This window comes from Choloepus didactylus, chromosome 15 (assembly GCF_015220235.1).
Source record: "Choloepus didactylus isolate mChoDid1 chromosome 15, mChoDid1.pri, whole genome shotgun sequence".
Lineage (NCBI taxonomy): Eukaryota > Metazoa > Chordata > Mammalia > Pilosa > Megalonychidae > Choloepus > Choloepus didactylus.
The window spans coordinates 10,565,745-10,587,291 of NC_051321.1; the positions used below are offsets into that span (position 1 = coordinate 10,565,745).

Below are 21,547 nucleotides of genomic sequence, written 5' to 3' on the forward strand. Positions count from 1 at the left end.
TGGGTAAGGCAGAGAAGCTACAAAAGACATAAATAAAAAGATGTGGGTAGGTCATCTCCCTTCATCTTAAGCCTGAGAGGTAGATTTGCTCATTTGAACCAGAAAGGTACATTATCTCTAGGTCTCATCCTGGGGAGAAAGTGCATCCAATCTAGGCATCTGTTTGGGAATGGCTCGGAGTCTCCACAGTTACAACCACAGACGTCCTGAATTGTTGGGCTCCTTTCTGTCCACTGTTGACCATGTAATATCTTTTTCTTATTTATTTATTTATTTATTTATTTATTTATTTATTTATGTGGGCACATTGTGGCTGCAGTAATGGTCACCTTGCTTGTACCACCTATCTTCCAGGCTGGTTTTGGTTTTGTCATTTTCCCCAGAAGTGTGGGTCTTGCCTCCTTGAGTAAATGTCAGTTCTCAAAGGGCAGAAGCACATCTCATCAGGTGACATCCGGTTTATCTCAAGGATATACACTGGCAACCTCAGCTACAGGGAGGGAACCAAAGGGCTCTGAGCAGGCCTTGGAGATGGGCCAGGAGTTTCAGGGTCAGGATGCAAAGAGAACTGGGAGCTGCTTTTTGGCAACCCTTCCACTGACCTCTGACTCACTCCCCACCTCCTCTACCACCCCATTTCTGCCCAAGGCCCTGGTTCCAAACCTAACCTGTCTTTAAGCCCCCAGCTTATTCTCTGACATCATATGTAGCTTGTGGCTTTAGCTTCTGCCTTGCTAAGAACTGTGATTCTCTCCCTTCACCGCTCTCCTCTCCCCTGAGAAACTTCTAGTGCCTCCAGCCCATCCTTGTCCTTTTATCTTATCTCAGATTGTTACAGCCGAGAACCAGCTGATAAAGCAATTTGCCTTTTCCCAGTCAAACCCAGAGGATGCAGAGATAGATGGGGCTTTTCATTCTAATGACTGAATTTATTTGCAGAAACTAAGCTGGGGTAAAACTGAGGAGTAAGAGCCCAGGCCAGGACAGGTTCTAAGGAGGAGAGCTCTCCCTGCAATCTGTAATACAGATTGAACTAAAGGGGTGATTCCCAAAGGAATCACTCCTATTGTTAGTGGAATGTGAGTTGATTTGAGGTGGTGCATCTTTGAGGTAGGGCATCTTCCATTTTAAGAGTTATGAATTTACTGTGTTAATATTAAAAAACTTATATTTAGTCCCATTCTGATTAAGGGTATTTTCTGATGCTCATATGTGCTCACTGATTAGATCAGATTAAATAACTCATGGTTTATTTTAATTTTAAAAGGTTTTAACATTATTTTATTGCCACTGTGTTGACTTTTAAGATATCTCTATTGGTATGCAGTTTGTGGATACAGAAGGGCTTGTGCGGGGGCATCTGATGGACTGCGGCTCGGGCAGCAGTGCCACTGGGCTGTCCAGGGCCCCTTCCAGCCCCCACTGTGGTTTCCCTACTTCTCGAAGCTCTGTTGTGTGGGAGCTCATGGCGCTGGGCTGTCTTTTTGCCCACCCCCAGCCTGTGGGAGCAGCGCCCACCTGAGCAGATGACGCCGGCATCCTCGTGGTGGCCACAGTTGTGGGAGAACCAGCCGCCGTGCAGGCACTGCCAGAGCCGTCCTTCATCTCCCGTGCACTCCACGTCGTCCAAGGCGATGGGACCCAGGCCTCGGTCAAAGTGGGCCCGGCCGAGTGCCGCCACGGCCCGGCCGCAGTCCAGCTGCCTGCACACCACCTGGGCATCACGCAGGTCCCAGCCGTCGTCGCACACCGTCCCCCAGCTGCCGTTGTAGCGCAGCTCCACGCGGCCCTCGCATCGGTGGCTGCCGTTGGCGAGCCTGAGGGCCACATCTGGGACACGCAGACACACCCTGGTCACTGCCCTGGGTGCCGCCCCTTTGTCACTGCGCTAGAGGGAGGCCCGGGCGTTCCTCTGAGCTGACTGGCTTTGGAGGGCTCCATCCAAACTTGGGGCGAGGGCCATTGTGAGGTAAAGCAGGCTACAGAGGTGCCCAGGGTTCGAGCTCTCCCGTCAGTGCCAGTTAAATAAACACATAATTAATTAATTAATTAGAGCTCTTTCCCCAGATTGGGTTAATTGTCTGTTTCATGGAGGTCAAAGGGGGTCCTGGCAAGCCCTGGGTGGAGTGAGAAGCAGCGAGCGTGAGAACGCTGGTCATTGCTGCCCTGAGTGTCCAATAGCTTCCTTTAAGCCACGTGAAAAGAAACCGCACGTGAGCCTTGCATGAAACAGGCTCAGAGACAGTGGCGGCCAAGCATGCTTTCCCAGCACAGTGTGATGTGCCTCTCTAACTGTGGGTGCGCCATTCCATGGCAGTGTGAGATGCTCGGCCGGTTTCTCCAGGGCACATCCTAGGGATAAACTAAGGAACTTGGGAACCCACACCCACCCTATCAAATCCGTGGTGTCGGGGCGGCCGTCCCTGCCTTTCAACCTCACCGTCATCACCCAGCAGAGACCAGGGGCTACAATGACCCAAGGACCTACCAGTATCATTTTCGTCCTGCACAAGAGACTCATAGGTTGCATGGAAGCCGATGTTGGTGATGATGGCATCGCTGTGGAACACCACGGTCATGCGGTTCATGGACGAAGTGAAGATCAGGGTTGTGCCGGAACAGAACCTCCCCAGTGAAAAAGATGCGCTTTGTGGGCCGTCGAAGATTTCAATGAAGTCGTACGGACACCCATAGAAATTTTCCATTCTGCAAAGTGAAATGATCCCATTAGACTCCATCCACTGGGGGCTGTTCTCCCAGTCGGTGTTACCCAGATTGATGCAGGAAGGGTTCTGGAAAAGGTATCCGAAACTTACACCTTTTCTCATAGGAAAGAGGAAATGATGACACGGGTAGTATGTGTCCTCTTGTTTCTAAAAATCTTTTAATTTTTAAAGTTTCAGTTCAATTTAAATTTCTTAGATGTATTATAAGCACATGGGTTAGGATTTAAATATTGGTTACACAGTGAAAAGTAAATTTCCCCTTTCCCAAAGCAACAGTTTCTTCTAGTTTCCTCCCAGAGATGGTTTAAGCACAAAGGGCAGCCTACTGCACCCCTCACCCAAGGTTTTTTTGCAGATCATAGCAATACACCTTTGTGAGTGACAGAAATATATAGATGTACCAAAATCCATCTAATGATCCCCTGCAGATGGGCAATTAGGTTGTAGCTGATTTATTGCTACATGAGAGTGCTGCCATGATTATCTTTTGTGACATGAGGCTCTATTTGTAGACCAAATACGGAACTGGAGTTGCTGGATTAAAAGATCTGTGCACTTAAACTTCTGGTCAATATTATTGAATGGGTCTCCAAAGACCTACCTCATTTTTGAGAATTAAATGTAGAAGAGCATTTTGGGGCAGTGGGCAGGGGTGGTGGTGTAAAACTGGTGTGTGTAACTAAGGAAAGATGATAGGAGGAGTAGGAAATAGTTACTCACTTCACCACTTCAAATGTAAGTTTGACATGTGCCCTGATGTCCACTTGTATGTCCCAGGCACATACCATATTTGTGGGGTATTTTTTAGGATACCAAGGGCTGGAGAACGAGCCTGAATTATTTGTGAGCAAACCACCACAATGGAAATTTTCATCTGTAAGAAAAAGTGAAGAAACCCCGTAAGAAGACAATGATGACCTCTGCTGGTGTTTTTAGAGGGACTGAGAGGGGCTGGAGTGAAAGAAGAAGTAAGGAAAACTTGTTCTAGGACTGCTTTTTGTTGATAACTAAAAATGCTAGCTTTGGAGACCTCCGTGAGCTTTGTCTGTCTTTTGGTAGCTGAAGAGCATTCCATGTGCCCTGTCAAACACATAGGATTTTTAAAAAATTTATTGTATCTAAATATATGTAACAGAATTTGCCATTTCAGCCATTTTAAGTGTGCAATTCAGTGGCATTTATTACATTCACAAGGTTGTGCAACCATTCCCACTATCTATTTGCAAAGATTTTTCATCACTCCAAACAGAAACTCTGTACCATTAAGCAATGACTCTCCATCCCCCCACCCCCAATCCCTGGCCCCTGCTAACTGCTACTCTACTTTCTGTCTCTGTGAATTTGCCTATTCTAGAAACTTCATCTAAGTAGAATCATAAAATATTTGTCCTTTTGTGTCTGGCTTATTTCACTTAGCATAACATTTTCAAGGTTGATCCATGTTGCGGCATGTATCAGAACTACATTCCTTTTCACAGCCGAACACCACTGCATTGCACGGATAGACCACATTTTCTTTATCCATTCACCTGCTGATGGACACTGGGTTGCTTCCACTTCTTGTCTGTTGTGAATAATGCTGCTATGAACATTGGTGTACAAGTAGCTGTTCAAGTCCCTGCTTTCAATTCTTTGGGGTATATACCTAGGGGTGGAATTGCTGGATCATGTGGTAATAAGTTCATGGGTTTTTTTGTGAGGAGAAAATGGTAGTGACTTACTACAAATGGCTGAAAGTGCTCTATGAACTTGTTTGCACAGAAAGGTGAAAACATGCATTTTAGTGAAAGGGGTGCAAAGACAAGCTAGTCAAAGTATCCTTTCTCAATATAGTGTGTTATAAAATTACTTGTGTTAGAAGATCCCCAGCTGTGTTATATACAATTCCTAACTGAAATCAAGACTAAGCTTGCTTAAAGCTGCCATTTATGGGTGAAATATTGGATCTGATGTAGAATTTGTCAAAGGCCCTTCTAGAGGTGCTGCAGCTTCTCATATGTAAAAGGAAGACAGAATGTCCATCTAGTTATAGGAGGTGCTAAATTGAAAGCAAAGAAATATAAAGTCATGGAAAGAGTTTAAATAAAACATAAGTACCTGGAGGGGAGCTGTCACCACTGGAGTCTGTGAAAATACACAGAGCAAACATGATGCTGTGAGCAAGAGCTTTTATCCAGATTACTCTTTTAAAATACCCCAAAACACTGACACTCGAAAGGTAGGAAACGATTTCTCTGTGTCCCCATGGACAGAGATGACTCTGGTTCCCTCAAGAGTTTGGACATTTTCCCACCGAGTGTGTAAATGGGGACAGCACATCTGCTGTTAAGGCCTGTCCCTGAGATTTCTATTTCCTTGCTTCTCACATTGCAAGTACTTAACTCTCTCTTCCCAGTAGACACTGACTCCAGGAATCCCAGTGGTTCTGTGAACCCTAACTCCTACCTCTCCCCCTGCCCTCTGCTGCACCCCAACCCACCACGCTGTCAACACAGTAGACTGCACTGCTCTTGTTCATTGGCAACAGAGAATTTAACGGACTGTGCCTCAATATCAGGATTAAACCATAGGCAGGATGCACACATGTCAGGGACCTGGTGACTGGAGGAAATGTACAGAAAAGCAATACCTGTTGGTCCTACTTTTGGATTGCCATCAGCACCTAGTCAAAGACAGAAGACAGAATGAGTGATGGATTGAGTATGTCATCATAAAATTCATAAAATTCAGGCACTTCTTTTCATGATCAAAGCTATTCTGTCTGGGCAGCTGGGGAAGTAGGATCAATAACCATCAGTGCTGGTTGAACGATTGGCAGCCTCCATCCGTGCCCCTGGGTGAGGGAGCACACTTTGCTTTTCAGCCTTGTGATGGCTCAAATGAAACCTGGGATTCATTTGCTTTAGGGCAGTTATTGGACTCATCGAGCTTTAGTGCCAGGTGTGGAATAGTCAGAGTTGAACCATGGTTATGAACACAGTGCTTTGGAGAGATCAGATTTATATAAAATATGGGTCAGTGTGTGTGCCAGTTTGAATGTATTATGTCCCCTAAAGTGCCATTATCTTTGATGCAATCTTGTGGTGGCAGATGTATTGGTGTTGATTAGATTGGAATTCTTTGAGTGTTTCCATGGAGATGGGACTCAATCAACTGTAGGCGAGAACTTTCATTGGATTATTTCCATGGAGGTGTTGCCCCACCCATTGAGGGTGGGTCTTAACTGGATCACTGGATTATTTAAAAAGAGCCACAAGGCCCAGATGCTTCCTGCAGAGAGAGACAGTTTGAAGACGGCAGTTGAAAGCAGACTTTTGCTCCAGATAAGCTAAGAGAGGACAAACGCCCCAAGAGCAACTGAGAGTGACATTTGAAGAGGAGCTGCAGCTAAGACAGGACAAAACACCCCAAGGGCAACATTTTGGAGGATGTCATTTTGAAACGCAACCTGGGAGCAAGCAGACACAAGCCACATGCCTTCAGAGCTAACAGAGGTTTTCCGGACGCCGATGGCCATCCTTCAGTGAAGGTACCCTATTGTTGAGGTCTTATCTTGGACACTTTATGGCCTTAAGGCTGTAACTCTGTAACCAAATAAACCCCCTTTATAAAAGCCAATCCATTTCTTGTATTTTGCATCCTAGCAGCATTAGCAAACCAGAACAGTGTGCAACCTTGGAAGAGCCTTCGTTACCTTAGCAATCGAGTGAGAATTCCCACGGTAACTACTTTACAAAGAGGCTGGGAAGATTAAATGAGATTCTGAATGTGTTGGGTTTGGCACGGGGCCTGGCATTGGTTCGGCACTCTTTGAACACCAGCTACTAGACCCATCCAGACAGGGGACTGTCAGCAATGTCAGGCAGATCATCCCTGGAAGGGAATGTCTGATGACATAAACCCTCCGTATAAGCTCTACAAATTTACAGCTGAGGCCTCTGACTATTTTATGGACACAGCAACTTTTAAGCCCATTTACTTAAAAAGGAGCTGTGAAGCCGAGGGCTCATTTCTGAGTAATTTCCTGCTGGCATCGACGTCCCCCTCCCAAAGGCTGCTTGCTGGCAGCTGCCACTCCCTCCCTGCTGCTGTCGTATGCCCATGTGCACTCACCTGAACAGATGACGCTGGCGTCCTCCTGGTGCCCGCAGTTGTGGGAGAACCACCCGTTATGCGTGCACTGCCACACCTTGGTTTCGGTCCCCATGCACTGCACATCATCCAGCACGATGTGCCCCGTGCCCCCGTCAAAGTAGCTCTGAGCTGGGGCCGACAGGGCCTCACCACAGCCCAGCTGCTGGCACACCACTCTGGCATCAGTCAGGTCCCAGCTGTCATCACACACGGTGCCCCAGGTGCCATTGTAGGAGACTTCCACCCGGCCCTCACACCTGTGGCTGCCATTCACCAGCCGCAGGGACACACCTGGGGGACAGGAAACAGGAGCTTCTGAGCCATGGTGCTGCCCCAGACTCTGCAGGTGGAGAACATTTTTGAGCCCTTGGGTGTATTGTCCTTTTGTATTCTAGGCAGAGTGGCCCTATGTTCTCCTGGGATAGTCTTGGTTTCCTGTACTGCCAATCAATTAATGGCAGTTCATTATTTTACAGTCCCTTATAACTCTCCAATGTATACTGGTTGGAGGATACATTAAATGGCCACATTAATCACAAGCCACAGAGAGCTCAGGAACGTTCCCTACATCCTGCTGCAGAGTCTACCAGGGCAGGAAGGGTTTTGGGTGATTTCTGTATTGAATTCTGCCGGAAGCAAATAGGCTGGTAGTTGCAATTTGGAAATAGCTTTGTTCCAGAAGGCTTTTTCTTTTGCTATTTTACTAGTGACTCATCTGATTGCATTTTCCCTTCCATTAGAGAAGAAAGAGGCCCTCAGTCCTCACTGGGTCCTCCATCTACACACATGATCAATGCAAGATATAAGACATCAGCCCCCTGCTTCTTTAGCCAGGATGTTTTGGTGGAAGAAAGTGACAGTGGCATTGCAGGAGTGAGGAATGGGACCTGGGGGCTTTTAGTGTCCTAGTAGATGTCATTAATGGAGGTGAACCCTGCAGGTCAGATTTAGAAAAGCATCTCCTCTTCTAAAGGGAAAGAACACAAATTAGATACAACTCCCTCCGAGATACGAGTTAGGATACCCACCGCTCTCCTTTTGGTCTTGCTGAATGGTGCTGTACAGAGCGTAAAACCCTGTGTTTGTGATCATGGCGTCACTTCTGAACACTGTGGTCAAGATGTTGGTGGAGGAGAGGAACGTGAGCTCTGCCCCAGTACAAAATCTGCCCATGGAGAGTGAGGCAACTTGCTGTCCATCAAACACTTCAATAAAGTCGTAAGGACACCCATAGATGTCCTCTAACCTGTGGAGGTAAAGGCAAAGTTAATCTTTCCAAAGGAATCTGTGGGAACATTTAAAATTAGAATCATCATTCTGGCATTGTGTCCAGCCAGGGACCTCAATGGTCCCTGCCACCTCCTTCCAACCCTGCCACCCTCTTCCTGCCACACATTCCTGCCACCCACCGGTCACCAAGTCCAGTCCATGTTACCACTTAAATCTCCCTTGACTCTGCTCCACTTCTTTTGGCCTCTCTTACCTGGTCCATCTCAGTGGGTCCAATTGGTATCTTGGCTTTCAGTCTCTCCCCCTTATAACCCTTCTTTGCTTCTACCTTGAGGGTCAACTCTCTACACTGCAAATCTGATCATGTAACTGGTTTGTTTAAAACCTTCAAACTCTCTCTACAGTGTAAAGTCCAAACTCCTTAGCTTTGATATTTTCACCAGGCCAGACCTTCCTGTAGGCCTATCTACTCATCCGTCTGCCAAGCAGCCCCTCACTTTCGTCATGTAGCTTGGTTTGCAGACAGACACACTGGCCATTGCACCTGGCCCTCCATGTTCCCCTGCTACATGGTGCTCACCTACTCATTCGTTAAGGTCCTATTCCAGTGTCACCACATTGTGTCACTGTCCCCAGGCCAAGGTAGTCCCTCCCTTCGCTGTTAAGAGCTTGGGCTCTGCATTTGGTGTACCTCCACTTACTAGGCATGTAACCTGGGTCAAGTTAATTAAGCTCCCTGGAATTTGTTTCCAAATCTATGATATATACACAGCCAGGATGACAATATATACATGGCCAGGCTGAAACAAAACAGCACACGCAGCGTGCTTAGGTGCTTGCCCCATGGCTGGGGCTTGGGGACACAACATGTGGTGTACTGCACTACAATGACCTGTTTGCGGGTCTATCTGAGCTGACAGTGAGGTGGATGGATGATGACACATATGAATGAGCAGAGCTTTTTTTTTTTTTTTTTTAATTATTTTAATGGCTGACCCAAAATTTCTCCAGAGGAAGGCTCTCTTTGTTGAGAGAAATACACCCATAGACTATTTTAGAAGTCGAAGAGGATGCTTTGTAGGTGTTGTCTTAAAGGAGCCAAGGAGACAAAGAGGTTTGTTCTGCATAAAAAATGAAGAGAAATTTGCATGTGGAGATGAGCAGGAGAGAGGAGAGGGGGAGAACAAGGCAGAGAAGGAAATGAGAAATTTGGAGAAGGTTTGAATCTGTAGGGAAAGGTAGCCAGTGAGTGATTCTGAAGGGGAATGGTTGGCAAAAGAACTTTTGAGACTAATATTCAATTTTAAGTTCTCTGCTTGTAATGTACAGCCCCCTCCTCTGTCACACCAAATCTCAAGTAACTGCTGCCCCATACCCTGTGGTGTTTTATGTGGGGTGGAGGGTGAGAACAAGGAAAATGGGTTATGTTTCACATGAGGTCAGTGCAGGGCAGAGAGAGAAGAACCAGTGGAAGGAGACCCTAGCAAGTTTCCATGGGAAAAGGAAGTTGAAAAAAGAAACAATCATGAGAATGGAAATCTCTGGGAATTGAAGAATCTTAGGGAGGACGTTGGACTTAGCTCTGGATGTGAGATGGGGCAGTGCTGGTATAAATCTTGAAGCACAAGTGATCTCATCTGACATAGGTTTACAGACGATTAAGTGAAAAGTAGCCCATTGTCCTGGGCACCTCTTTGGTCTATTCTCCTGAATGTTCCCTGACTCTTTAATTCAAACTCCATTACTTCCTGGGATGATGGCAAATGTGCACCAGCATCTCACTGAGTAAAACTCAGGAGGATCCGGAGCAGGGGAAACAGTGACAGCTGTGAAAGCTCCGGGGTCTGTGGGGCAGGCCTCTTCCCGCAACGCCACACAACAGCCTGGTTCAAACCAAGTATTTCCACTCCATGTTTCAGCTGACTGTGGTGATCAGAGAAGCTGTCCCTGTCCGTCCTACCAATGGCCTTCTCTCCTTACTCTCTGTCCTATAACATACATTTCCAGGTAGGTGTTTTCCTCACAGCACTTGCCTACTTATTCCTAACTGGTATTGTCCTATTTGGTTATTGGTTTCTTGGGTACTATTTAACTTCCCATCTAGAAGCTAAAGTCCATGAGGGTTGGGATCTTGTCCATCTGTCTCGTGTGGCACTGCAAGCCCATTCCTCAGCCAGGGCTCACCCAAACTGGGTGCTCAGTAAATAGACATTTAAAGCACAGCAACATTTACTTAATATGATAAAGCTGTGAGACACACATGTTTGCATTTAGGCAAGTGTATATAGCCTTTGATGCTGTGCTGTAGGATGTATTATGCACCCCCAAAAGCCATGTTTTTTGATGTAATCTTGTGGGGGCAGATGTATTAGTGTTGATTAGGTTGGAACCTGTGGACTGTTTCCATGGAGATGTGACTCAATCAACTGTGGGTGAGACCTTTGATTGGATAATTTCCATGGAGGTGTTACCCCACTCGTTCAGGGTGGGTCTTATTTAAATCACTGGAGTCCTATAAAAGAGTTCACAAAAGGAGCTCAGAGCAGTTGTAAGTGACATTTTGAGAGCATCTGAGAGAGACATTTTGGGGACAGCCAGAGATGCTAGCCCAGAGTTTGTTCCAGAGAAGCTAAGAGAGGACAAAATGCCCCAAGAGCAACATTTTGAAGAATGCACAGCAGCTGAGAGAGGAGCTGGAACACAACCCGGGATCAGCAGATGCCAGCCACGTACGTTCCCAGCTAACAGAGGTTTTCTGGACACCATTGGCCTTCTTTCAGTGAAGGTATACTTGTGTTGATGCCTTAATTTGGACATTTTCACGGCCTTCAGACTGTAGTTTTGTACCACATAAACCCCCTTTATAAAAGCCAATACATTTCTGGTATTTTGCATAATGGCAGCATTAGCAAACCAGAACAGATGCATATATTATGTGTGCTTATTGTATAATATAGGCACAATGAATATAGTTACATTTGTATACAAACTGAGTACTGGATTTAAAAAGCTGCTTAGTGCAGAACATATCTGTTCCAATGAAATAAAAGCCCAGGACCTTGAACTAACTCATTTTAAAGTTTTTTTTAAAAAAGCAACTGCTAACATTTGTATGTAAGTTGACGATGGTGTGGCAGAAACAGGTGACATGCAATCTGAGAAATCATTTCTTCAGAAAACAGGACAGCTGTCATTTAGCAAGAATGTAATGGCACATTTTAAGTATTTATATAATTTTTACAAAATCAAGGGTGAACCAAACTTCCTATAGAAGTCAAAATACCAGAGCAAGCTTTAGCAAAAATCAGGGTTTCTCAATGTCTGCACTATTGACATTTTGGACGGGATAATCCTTTGTGATGGGGGCTGTCTTATGCATGGTAGATGCTGGTGGCACTCCCTTCCCCCACGCTGTAACAATCAAAAATGTGTCCAGATGTACTCAGATGTCCCCGGGCAGTAAAACCACCTGCCAGTTGAGAACCACTGGTGTAAATGATAACTAACTTTATGTCCTGAGAAGGAAAAAGCAAATATAAATAAACCTAGACTTAAGGGTTTATCAAAACACATAAATCAGCAACTAAGCTCTGGGTTTAAGCCACACATTAAACAACCCCTTTATTTGTGTGCTCCGGAATTACAGCAGGACACATGTTGAATCAGTAACCTTGAGCTTACAGGTAGTGTGGGCCGTTAGAGCTATTTGGAATGACCATTTTCCAGAAGTGCTGAAATGACACTCTGAGCCCGCAACACTAGAAGTGTGAATTTCATAGATTCGAAGCATGGGGTTCCCAATTTTCTCCCATTGCTTTCAACACGTAAATATATGTTGAATGAATGAATAAACGAATGAATGATAAATACATTTTGCTCATAATACATAATGCCTGTGACATAAGTTTATGCCCTCTATATTTAAAAGGAATTTTAGCCATCAGGTAAAAAACCCACCTTTCACTGAACTGCCTACCATTTTATTTTTTGAAGGCAGGATTTAACCATTCAGACCCCCCATTACTGTGGCCAATGAAGACAGACGTCAAGCAGTAGCAGAAGTCGGGGACAAACCATGTGATAAAGTCAGGAAGAAGGAAGGACCCAAACCCGACCCCCGAGTAGAAAGATGAAACTGGGGTAAACATTATCAGGAAATGTAGTACCATATTAATAAAAAAGGTAGTAGATTTATAAAAAGCTAATCATATATATGTAGGTGTACATGAATATATATGCATATATACACACATACCTTTAAATATACATTAAAATAGTATGAAACCCTTCAAAAATGGGGGATGGATGGAGAAAGAAGTAGGAAGTGCACAGTGCATGATGGGAGCGGTGAACGACCTGGAGCTGACTCCGTAGAAGAAAATCTTAGTAGGGACATGATACAAATTCTTGAAGAGAGGAGAGCCAGCTCTGTTCTGTGCAGTATCAGAGGGGAGAACCAAGACCAGTCACTGGGAATGAGGAAGAACAGATTTGGCTCGGCTCATGGAAGAAAGCTGTGTGTCAAAATGGAGCTGGCTGAGAGGGAAGGGATGAGGCTCTCACACGGCGGTCACCCAGCTGAGCGTCAGGGATGTTAATGGGGGTACTTCTCCATTGCCCAGGAAGTTGAGCTAAATGATTAAAAGATTCTCCTAAGCCCAGGTGACCAGAGTCATTCCCACCTGAATGATTTGTCCCATGGAAAGCCACCACTTTGAGGAAAACCTGGATTCAAATCTAGTCTGGCCTGTAAAGTAGAGAAGGACCAAGTTACTTACTTCAGGCTTGGGATCGACAATTCTATGTGGAACTTCTCAGCCACGTGTATCACCCAGACGCACTCCACATCAGTGGGGTAGTTCGTTGGATACCAAGGACTAGAGAAGGAGCCCGAGAGACTGGAAATTACTCCACCACAATTGTTACTTCCCCCTGTGCAAGCAGACGAGAGACCCATGGTTGGCTTCTTCAGGCCTGCACCTTGCGTTTTACCAGGGGTAGAATCCAGAATTCCATCAACCTCAACAGTTTGGGATCAAAACATGGGAATGAATGATGTGTTATGGATCCAGCTGTGGCTTGGCTAGAAGGGTGATTATACCACTCAGAGGGAATGAGGGAGGAGAAGGATGTAGGGCTGGCAGGCAGGACCCTGATGTGGATTGTAGGTGAGAGGGATAATGGGATTGGATACATTTATGTGGCAGGTGTGGGGTGCCCAGCCCACACCTCGTTAACACTCTCCCCAGCTCCCTGCCTTGCAAACCAGTTCAGTCCAGATGTAGACAAGCTGCCCATTTTTGAGGGCTCCATCTCACTCATTCTTTCCTCTCATGCAACCAGAGGGGGACAGGTGTATATTCTGCTTTCATGAATTAGCAAAGTGATTCCACTCAATTTAATACTCACAGGTTATACTTTCAATGAAAGAGTTACCTTGTGGCACAGGGGCTTGAGGAATGGCAGCTGCAAAACACAGAAGCAAAGAAAATCAGGAGAGCTTAGCATCCTAAAATTGTCTTATACTGATGTGCAAAGGAATGAATCTCTTACTTCCCTTGAGTCTTGATAGGTGGTGTGGGCAAGCTCCTATTTTCCCCCTCCCTGCTGAGGAATGGAACTCTCCCCTTCTTTCCATTGATTTACCAGGAAACCCCAGACTATGCTCAACTACATCACTTGCTTTCTCTTACTTGACAAGGTCCACTAAGGGCTGAGTTTGGCTGGTCACTAGGAATAACCCATAGAAACATCCCCAGGCTAATGACTGTGTCTCTGTGTCTGTAGAAAGTAATCGAGCACCGACATCCAGAAAGGCCAAAACCAGAAAGCGGAAAGCTATGATGGGAAAGACAGGCTAGCCCAGCAGATCCCTGACCTGAGACAGTCCTGGGTGGGGAGCTCCAGGCACAGGTGTCCCTTCTTTCTCTTTTCAGGTGTCCCTTTGGCTTTGATGTTTATATGGCATATATTTTTACACTCTATATGCATTCTCAATTCCTACCACATGGCAGGCTGAGGCCAGGACAAGTTTTATCGGAATGTGGAACTTGTTTACATTTTACAGGAAGGGTTGAGTGGGGAAGGAGCTTGAAGCCCACGGGTGGGCTGCGTTTGGGAATTCCTTTATCTCTCTTTCCTGCATCAGCCTCACTGCAAGTCAAAGAACAGTGAAGCTGAAGGACATTTGACTCCTCTGACCTTTGCCAGGAAGGTTGTTTGTTATCAGCAGAAAGAATTTTTTTTTAAAACCTAAAGTGTCTCCAAAGCATTTTGCTCTTGTTAAAATGATTAATGTATGAGATTTCTCTCAAAGAATTGAATGGCAAAAGCCTTACTTCTTGCGCCCAATTAGGTATACAATGCTCCATCAATGAATGGTTTGCTGAATTAATGCTTAGAGTGGGATGTTATTTAGACAGAAATGATTCCCTTTCCCTCTAGCTTTTTTTTAATCCCATGACCCAGTCTCTTTTCCAGTCAGCTGGCACCAGGACCAGGGACGTGAGCAGCTGAGACCCCTTTCCAGGAAGGTGGGGAGGCTCCAGGATGCAGGACCACAGATTCTCTGGATCTGGTTGGCATCTTGAATTTGGGAGGTCACTGCTGCTCTTTGATCTTGAGTAGGTTCCCTGAAGGTTTACTCTTTTCCTACCCTACCGAGTTGGCTAAGGCCTGGAGGCCCATAAAAGAGCCCCAAACAGTGAACTTCTCACCATCGTCCACTCTTGACCCAATGGGAGAGAGCTTGGCATGCAATGGCACCTTTGTTTTCCCACATGCTTTCATTTTCCAATCCACATCCCTGAGAGACAAGCACTCCTCTCCATGTCAGCCCCTTCTCAGCCACCGCAGTGATTGAACCTTCCTCCTCCTTTCCCCTCCTGCCCTTCCTTGCTCTATTGTCCAGAGAGGAGAGTGTTGGTTGTTATTCCATTTGGGCAATGTGGCTCTTAGCTAGTCTGAGCCACTAGTTCTCAATCTTGGTTGCACATTGGAATCACATGGAGAGCTTCAAAGTTATTGATGCCTAGGGCCACCCCCAAAGATTCTGACTGGTTTGGGGTGCAGCCTGAGCATCAGGAATTTTAAATGCTCACTGGGAGACTCTAGCTTGCTGGTAGCATTGGAAACCAATGGTCTAGACCATCATTCTCAAATGGGTAGCCACCCACCAGCCGCAGTGCCGGTCCATCTTCTAAACAGAGCAGATTTCATTTTTGAGTTGGGAGAGTATTAAGTAGGAATTGATTTCTAGTCCCCACCCCCCACCTCCAAGTTTGTGGCCAAGGTAGAGGTCAGATTTCTCATTACCTTTGCAGAGAGTGAGAATTCACAGTGTCGGACCTACCTGGGGGGGTGGGGGTCACATCTGGAGTCCAGTACCCAGCATCTGCATGCATGAAAAACATAAAAACAAAAGTAAATTGAGAAAGTTGAAATTAAATTCTACAGAGATACCACAGTGTTTTGTTTTGTTTTGTTTTAGTGTGGGAGGGTCTTGAGCAGGCAGGTGTAGACACTGGAAAAGCAGCCCCCGACCTGGAAGAGATTGTGGAGGAAAGCACAGCCATTTGTGTGGCCCTGGTGTGTCTGTACTCAGGATGGAGTCAGGTTTTCAGTGTTCTCAGTCTACCTGGCTGAAGTGATATTCACCTTTGGGCCATTTCCCTTCTCTTCCCTGGCCCTGCTCTGTGCATGGACTCCACCTGTCACTAAGATGGTGCTGTCTGAAACATCAGAAAGAAGCTACCACGGGACTGGAGGCTACCTGAGCAGATGACGCCTGCATCCTCGTGGTGGCCACAGGTGTGGTCCGACCAGACAGAGCTGGGGCACTGGCCAAGGTGGTTCTCACTTCCTGAACACTGAATGTTGTCCAGAAGGATGTCTCCAGAGCCCGGACCAAAGTGGGCCTTCCCAGGGGCAGCGATGGACTGTCCACACCCCAGCTGGCAGCACACGACCTTGGCTTCATTCAGGTCCCACAGGTTATCACACACGGTGCCCCAGGCCCCTTGGTAGAGGAGCTCCACGCACCCTGAGCACTGGCCTGAGCCACCCACCAGCCGCAGTGCCGGTCCATCTTGTAAACAGAGCAGATTCCATTTTTGAGTTGGGAGATTATTAAGTAGGAAGTGATTTCTAGTCCCCACCCCCCACCCCCAAGTTTGTGGCCAAGGCCAACACAAGGGCAAATACTTCAAGCTGCCTTGGTTCCATAATGAGTTGGGCCTAAGAGTTTTAGAGTGAGGCAAAGGCAGGGTTGGATCCCAGCTCAACTGCTTCCTAGTCATGTAACCTTGATAATCACTTCATCTCCTTGGCCCTCAGTTTCCTCATCTGTAAAATGGGGACTTGAGCAGCATCTCTCTCAGAAGACTGTGGTGACAAGTCAATGAAGACATGAATATAAAGCAGATCCCAGCACTCTGCATGTCCTGGCCCTGGCCATGTGGAATAGGTTTTTCTCGGGATCACTATGCTGGGTTACTGGGGAAGTGGGTTCCAGGTTGCTTTTTTGTGGGGGGGTGGGGGGTGGGCGGGATGCATCAACTATGCTTGGCTAAGTGAAGATTCAATGTCCTGAAAGGCACTCTGACCTCACAGAGCCCAACGGGATTTGCTATCTCTGGGATGGCAGGTTGCAGCAGTTGGACTTGCCTGCTGTCTGTGATGGCCTTCCCTTACTGAGCCCACAGGCTCTTCCTATTTCTCCAACATGCCCAAAGGCCCCTGAGGGCCTCTGCACTTGCTGTTCTCTCTGCCCCTTGGTTGTTGTTCATCATGTGGTTGCCTCAGAAAGGCTGTTCATTCCCATCTAGAAGGCAGGAGCACCTCCTCGCCCCAGGCTGTCTCTACTCTGCCACCTTGCTGTTTTATTCCCAGCCCTTATTGCTACCCCTGAATCATCCTGTGCATTGAATTTTTGCCTTGTTTCTTGTGTCTCAGTCTCCTGCCATGCATGCACACTAGAATGTAAGCTCCATGTGGGCAGGGGCCTCTCCTGCTGGCCCTGTGTCTCCAGCAATTAGACCTGGGCTTGGCACATAGGGAGACCTCAGTACATATTGATGGGTGAGGGAATGATGGCCTTGAACCATCATTCTGTATTTCAAATGCTGGGACTTTCTGTGCCTCCCAAGGCAGGGTCTCAAACAAGCCTTTGAGGAGCAAATCTATAACTCAGAAAGAAACACCCCCAAAACTGCAGCTAGGAACTTACGATCCAGTTTCCTGGTGTCCTGAAAAATTTACTGGGGTTCCTGCAGGGGTACCCGAGCGTCAGAGAGCCTGTGATTGGCAGGCACGTGCTTGCAGGGTGCAAACTGGGCTTGGTTCTGGAATGACTCCCTTTATGGCCATTGTGGACGGGAGTCCCCAGTCCTTTCATTTGGGTGGTTCTAGGGGACAAGGCACAGAAGGCATGAAATGGGCCATCTGGTGGAGAGAAGCGGATTCTTCTCACAGGAGAGTTTGGCTTGCGGCTCCCCGAACCTTGGACAGCTCCCAAGGGGCTGGTGGTGGCAGCTGCAGCCAAAACACACTTCAGAGAATTCAGCTCTTCCCTGGGGAGAGGAGCAGCCTGGCCATTTCCACACGGGCTGCACATGCTGCCCTGTTTCAGCGGTGTGTGTGGCCCTTTTTATGGGAAAAAACTAGCAGTTGTGGAATAGGGTCGATGGGGCTGGGTGCGGGAGTCTTTTAAAATGAAACCCCAGGCCTCTGCTAGTAGGAGAATCCCTTAAATTAGAAAACTGTTCTGTCTTTTAAAGACCAAACACCTCCTTGAAGCTTCCTACCTGACTCTTTTTCACTCTGCGGAATTGCATTGAACAGAGCATAAAATCCAGTGTTGGTTATTATTGAATCACTTCGGAACACCACTGTCATGATGTCTGATGATGAGAAAAACATCACAGCTACTGGGGCACAGAACTTCCCCATGGAGAGCGAGGCAATTCGGGGGCCATCAAAGATTTCAACTGAGTCATAGGGGCACCCAAGAATATCTTCTAGTCTGAGAGGGAACAGAAGTGGAAGGTTAATGACAAACCTAGAAAATTTCTAGGAGTTAATGCTTAAAACATATGACAATCATAGAAACTGAAAATGTGGATTACACTTAAAATCACACATTCATATTTAAAGTATTAATTAATTTTTTCAGATGACTCATTTTCAAAACTCTTATTTGCTTTGCCTGATGAACATGTGAAGTTTATGGTTACAACTTTAAGACATAAGTTTTAAAAACATAATGGTTTTGGCCAATCACAATGTGCATGTAACATCAAGCAATGCTGATGTACACTGCAAATAAATTTTTTACAGCCAAATCACCCCTGATGATCAGCAAGTAACAGACACCCCAGCCAGATTTTCCTATTTTCCATGTTTCATGTTTTCCATCCCCCAACTCTTGGGGAGACCAAATTTGATGTTAAAATTAAAAAAAGAAAAGCAGAAGATGGAAGGGTATTTACAGCTTGGTAATTATTCACAAGGGATACGGATGAGGGAAGACTGAAGCAACAGATAACCGATGACGAGATAGACGTTGGAGGTGAGGGTTCAGGGCTCTTACCTCATGGGCTATGTATGTCCTTAGGGATTTAGTCAATGGTAATATCATGTTTCTAGAACATTCTCTGGCTTAGGGCATGTCTGACTCCGTGGCCTTGGTATAGTCATGGCCGAGCAACAAGTCTGTATGTGCCACAAGCTGGTTGTCACAGCTCTCTACAGTTCTGCTATGTTGCTGACATGGTATGTGTCATTTACAAAAAGAACAAGGGCTTTGTGCAGACTCTGCTTACAGAAGAGGCTCTTGGTGAACAGTTGGGGGTTGGGACACCAGACAGACCAGGATGGTTTAGTCTTGGGCAAATTAACCTCTCTGAGCCTGGGTTTCCTCCTCTCTAATGGGAATGACAAGAGCATCTATCTCATAGGATTTTAATGACCTGGACTATGATGATGGAAGCAAAGTAGATAGTACACATCCTGACACACAGCCAGCAGCAAAAAACTGTCATCTGTTATTTTGTGTCATGGAGATAAAAATGGCAGTGACTTTGGAAAATTTATCTCTTCATGTAAGAGGCGGGGCAATGACTGCTGAAGTTTCCTTTTGCTTTGCAGAAACATCTAGAAGATGCAGGATCCAAGGCTGGAGTAGTTAAATAATGTGTGTGTGAGGAAAGTATGTGTGAGAAAGCCCCTCACTGTTTAAAATTTAGATAAAGGAAAAAAGGAAGTCTAAGAAGAAAAATATTGGTACTCCATAGAAAACAAGGGCAAAGCCAGAAAGGAGGATTTTTGTGATGTTCTTAGAAAAAAAAAGAAACCACAAGAAAAATGATCAAATTAAGGTTAAATCAAACATGGTAAGAAAACAAGACACTTACTGAAATTTTCAAGCTAGAAGTAACTCATTGGATAGCACTACAAAATTAGCCCAAACTTCAACTTAGAAAGACTCTAGAAATTTATGTTCTTTTGGTTTTGCCCTAAATGTTTCCCAATAAAAGAGGTATATTCATATAACTGCATAAACTAATATCCTTATTTAAATAGAATTCTTCTAAAAAAAGTTACTTTCTTACTTCAAACTTGGAATCATGAGCTCTATGCGGATTTTTTTGTCAACATGGATCTCCCAAACACATTGGATGTCTGTTGGGTAGTTTTCCGGATACTGTGGACTAGAAAATGAGCCAGAGAGACTAGAAATGACCCCTCCACAGGAGTTACTCTCTCCTGAAACAAGAGGAAAAAGGATGTCAGAATGTGTCCACGTGACACCATTTGTGCATGGATCTGGCGTGGCTGGGGTGCAATCCCAGTAATGAGAAGCTCACACTCCAAGGGCTGCTGGAGTTGGGCAGCAGTTTGCCTGGGTGGACACACACAGCTGCTGAATGTATCTTTAACCTAAACATCTCTTGGGAAGCAGAGTCCATTCGGGGTAATTCTGGTGGGTCAATAGGGTCAATGGGTGTGAGTTCCTGGCCTTTCCTCTCTCTCTGTCTCCTGATAAAGAAAATGCTGTATTTGTCCTCCCAGTTGACCATCTCCTCTGCCTTTCTAAAGAGGAAGGACTTGCTTGTTGGGAGAGAGACAAAGAAGATCCATGAAAGACAAGACTGGAAAAGGGAGGCAGAGCTAGAGGCTGTACGTTCCTGCAAAAGGGGGTGTTTGAGTTGTCTGGGGAGCACGAGGCTCCAGAACAACTTTGGGGTCTGATGAAATTGAAGATGAAGGGAAAAGGGTTGTTATGGATTGTTTGGAGAGATTTTGATGGGGACATCCCTTTAAGCACTTTTTAATCACTTCTGCTGGGTAGATTGTGTTTCCTTTAACTCAGTATCTCCTCTGAGATTGGAGCCTACAGGTCTTTGAATTTGTAAGAGCCTAACAACATGAAAGTGAAATTTAATTCTTTCATATTAGTTGTCATATTAGTATAGAGAGCTATACATTTACACACACACATTTTTAATGCAGCATGCTATGAAAAGGCAGAACACTGAGAATCATCAAATTACTTTAGAGGAAACTGGAAAACACAATATGCTTTAGTGACCTCATCCCTAAATTATGAATTAACTTAATTTTTCTTCTTAATATCCCTCATCTCCCCACTCCCACCAACCAATTTTTAATCCTCACAGAATCCCACAGATTTCAAGTTTTCCTTGTTAACTTCATCAGTGGTTATGAGAGAGAGAGCCAGAGAGAGAGAGAGAGTTTGTGAGTTGGAGCGAGGGGGTGGCGATCAGCCCGATGTCCAAAATCACATTGCTGGCTGCTTTTGTAGGTTATAATAACTGGTACCAGGTTAGAATGACCCTGAAACCCCGAGAGTTGGATTTCCCAAAGGCCCTCCCATGGCAGGGGACGATGGGCTGGTGTCCATGGCAGGGAACGACGGGCTGGTGTCCATTGCAGGACTGTACCCAAAGCAGCAGGCCGAGGCGCATCGGGTCAGACAGACAGAGCCACATTCTCCTCACTCCCCGTCCCTCCCTCCCACTGACTCTGGTCTTTTCCCAGCCTGCTCCTTTATTAGAAAAGCCTGTATTTACAGAGGGACAGATGCTGGTGACTTGCTTCTCGGCCACGGTGTGGTGAGGGCCCAGGGGCTACTCCAGCCGAGGTCCCCAACTGCCCTGGCCTTCTCATGCACTAGGGAGCACTGCCCTGGGGAGCCAGGGAGCTGGCCCCCACCACGCCATGCCAGTCTCCTCTCCGTGCTGCATCCTGGGAACGCTGCCTAGTGTCCTCTGTGGTGGTTCTCGGGGAACAGAGTTACGATTTCAATTTTAAAAAGTGATTACCTGTTGTATGCTCCTGAGAAGCTGTAGAAAGACCTAGAGGGAAAAAAGGAAGATTATGATGACATCCTGGGGAAAAATACTTATTTTTATTTACCAGGTAGTGAAATGTAGAGC

At 46.0% G+C, this 21,547-nt stretch overlaps 1 protein-coding gene across 1 annotated transcript in view; it reads right to left on the reverse strand.

Moving 5' to 3' along the window:
- The window catches only part of DMBT1 (deleted in malignant brain tumors 1), a 337,458-nt gene that overhangs the window by 23,134 nt on the left and 292,777 nt on the right, over positions 1 to 21,547 (reverse strand). Inside the window, 10 exon segments of the mRNA XM_037803873.1 lie at positions 1,519 to 1,830; positions 2,489 to 2,706; positions 3,447 to 3,600; positions 6,840 to 7,151; positions 7,889 to 8,106; positions 12,869 to 13,022; positions 15,862 to 16,176; positions 17,894 to 18,111; positions 19,700 to 19,853; positions 21,434 to 21,466. Coding sequence (XP_037659801.1) covers positions 1,519 to 1,830; positions 2,489 to 2,706; positions 3,447 to 3,600; positions 6,840 to 7,151; positions 7,889 to 8,106; positions 12,869 to 13,022; positions 15,862 to 16,176; positions 17,894 to 18,111; positions 19,700 to 19,853; positions 21,434 to 21,466 — 2,088 coding nt within the window.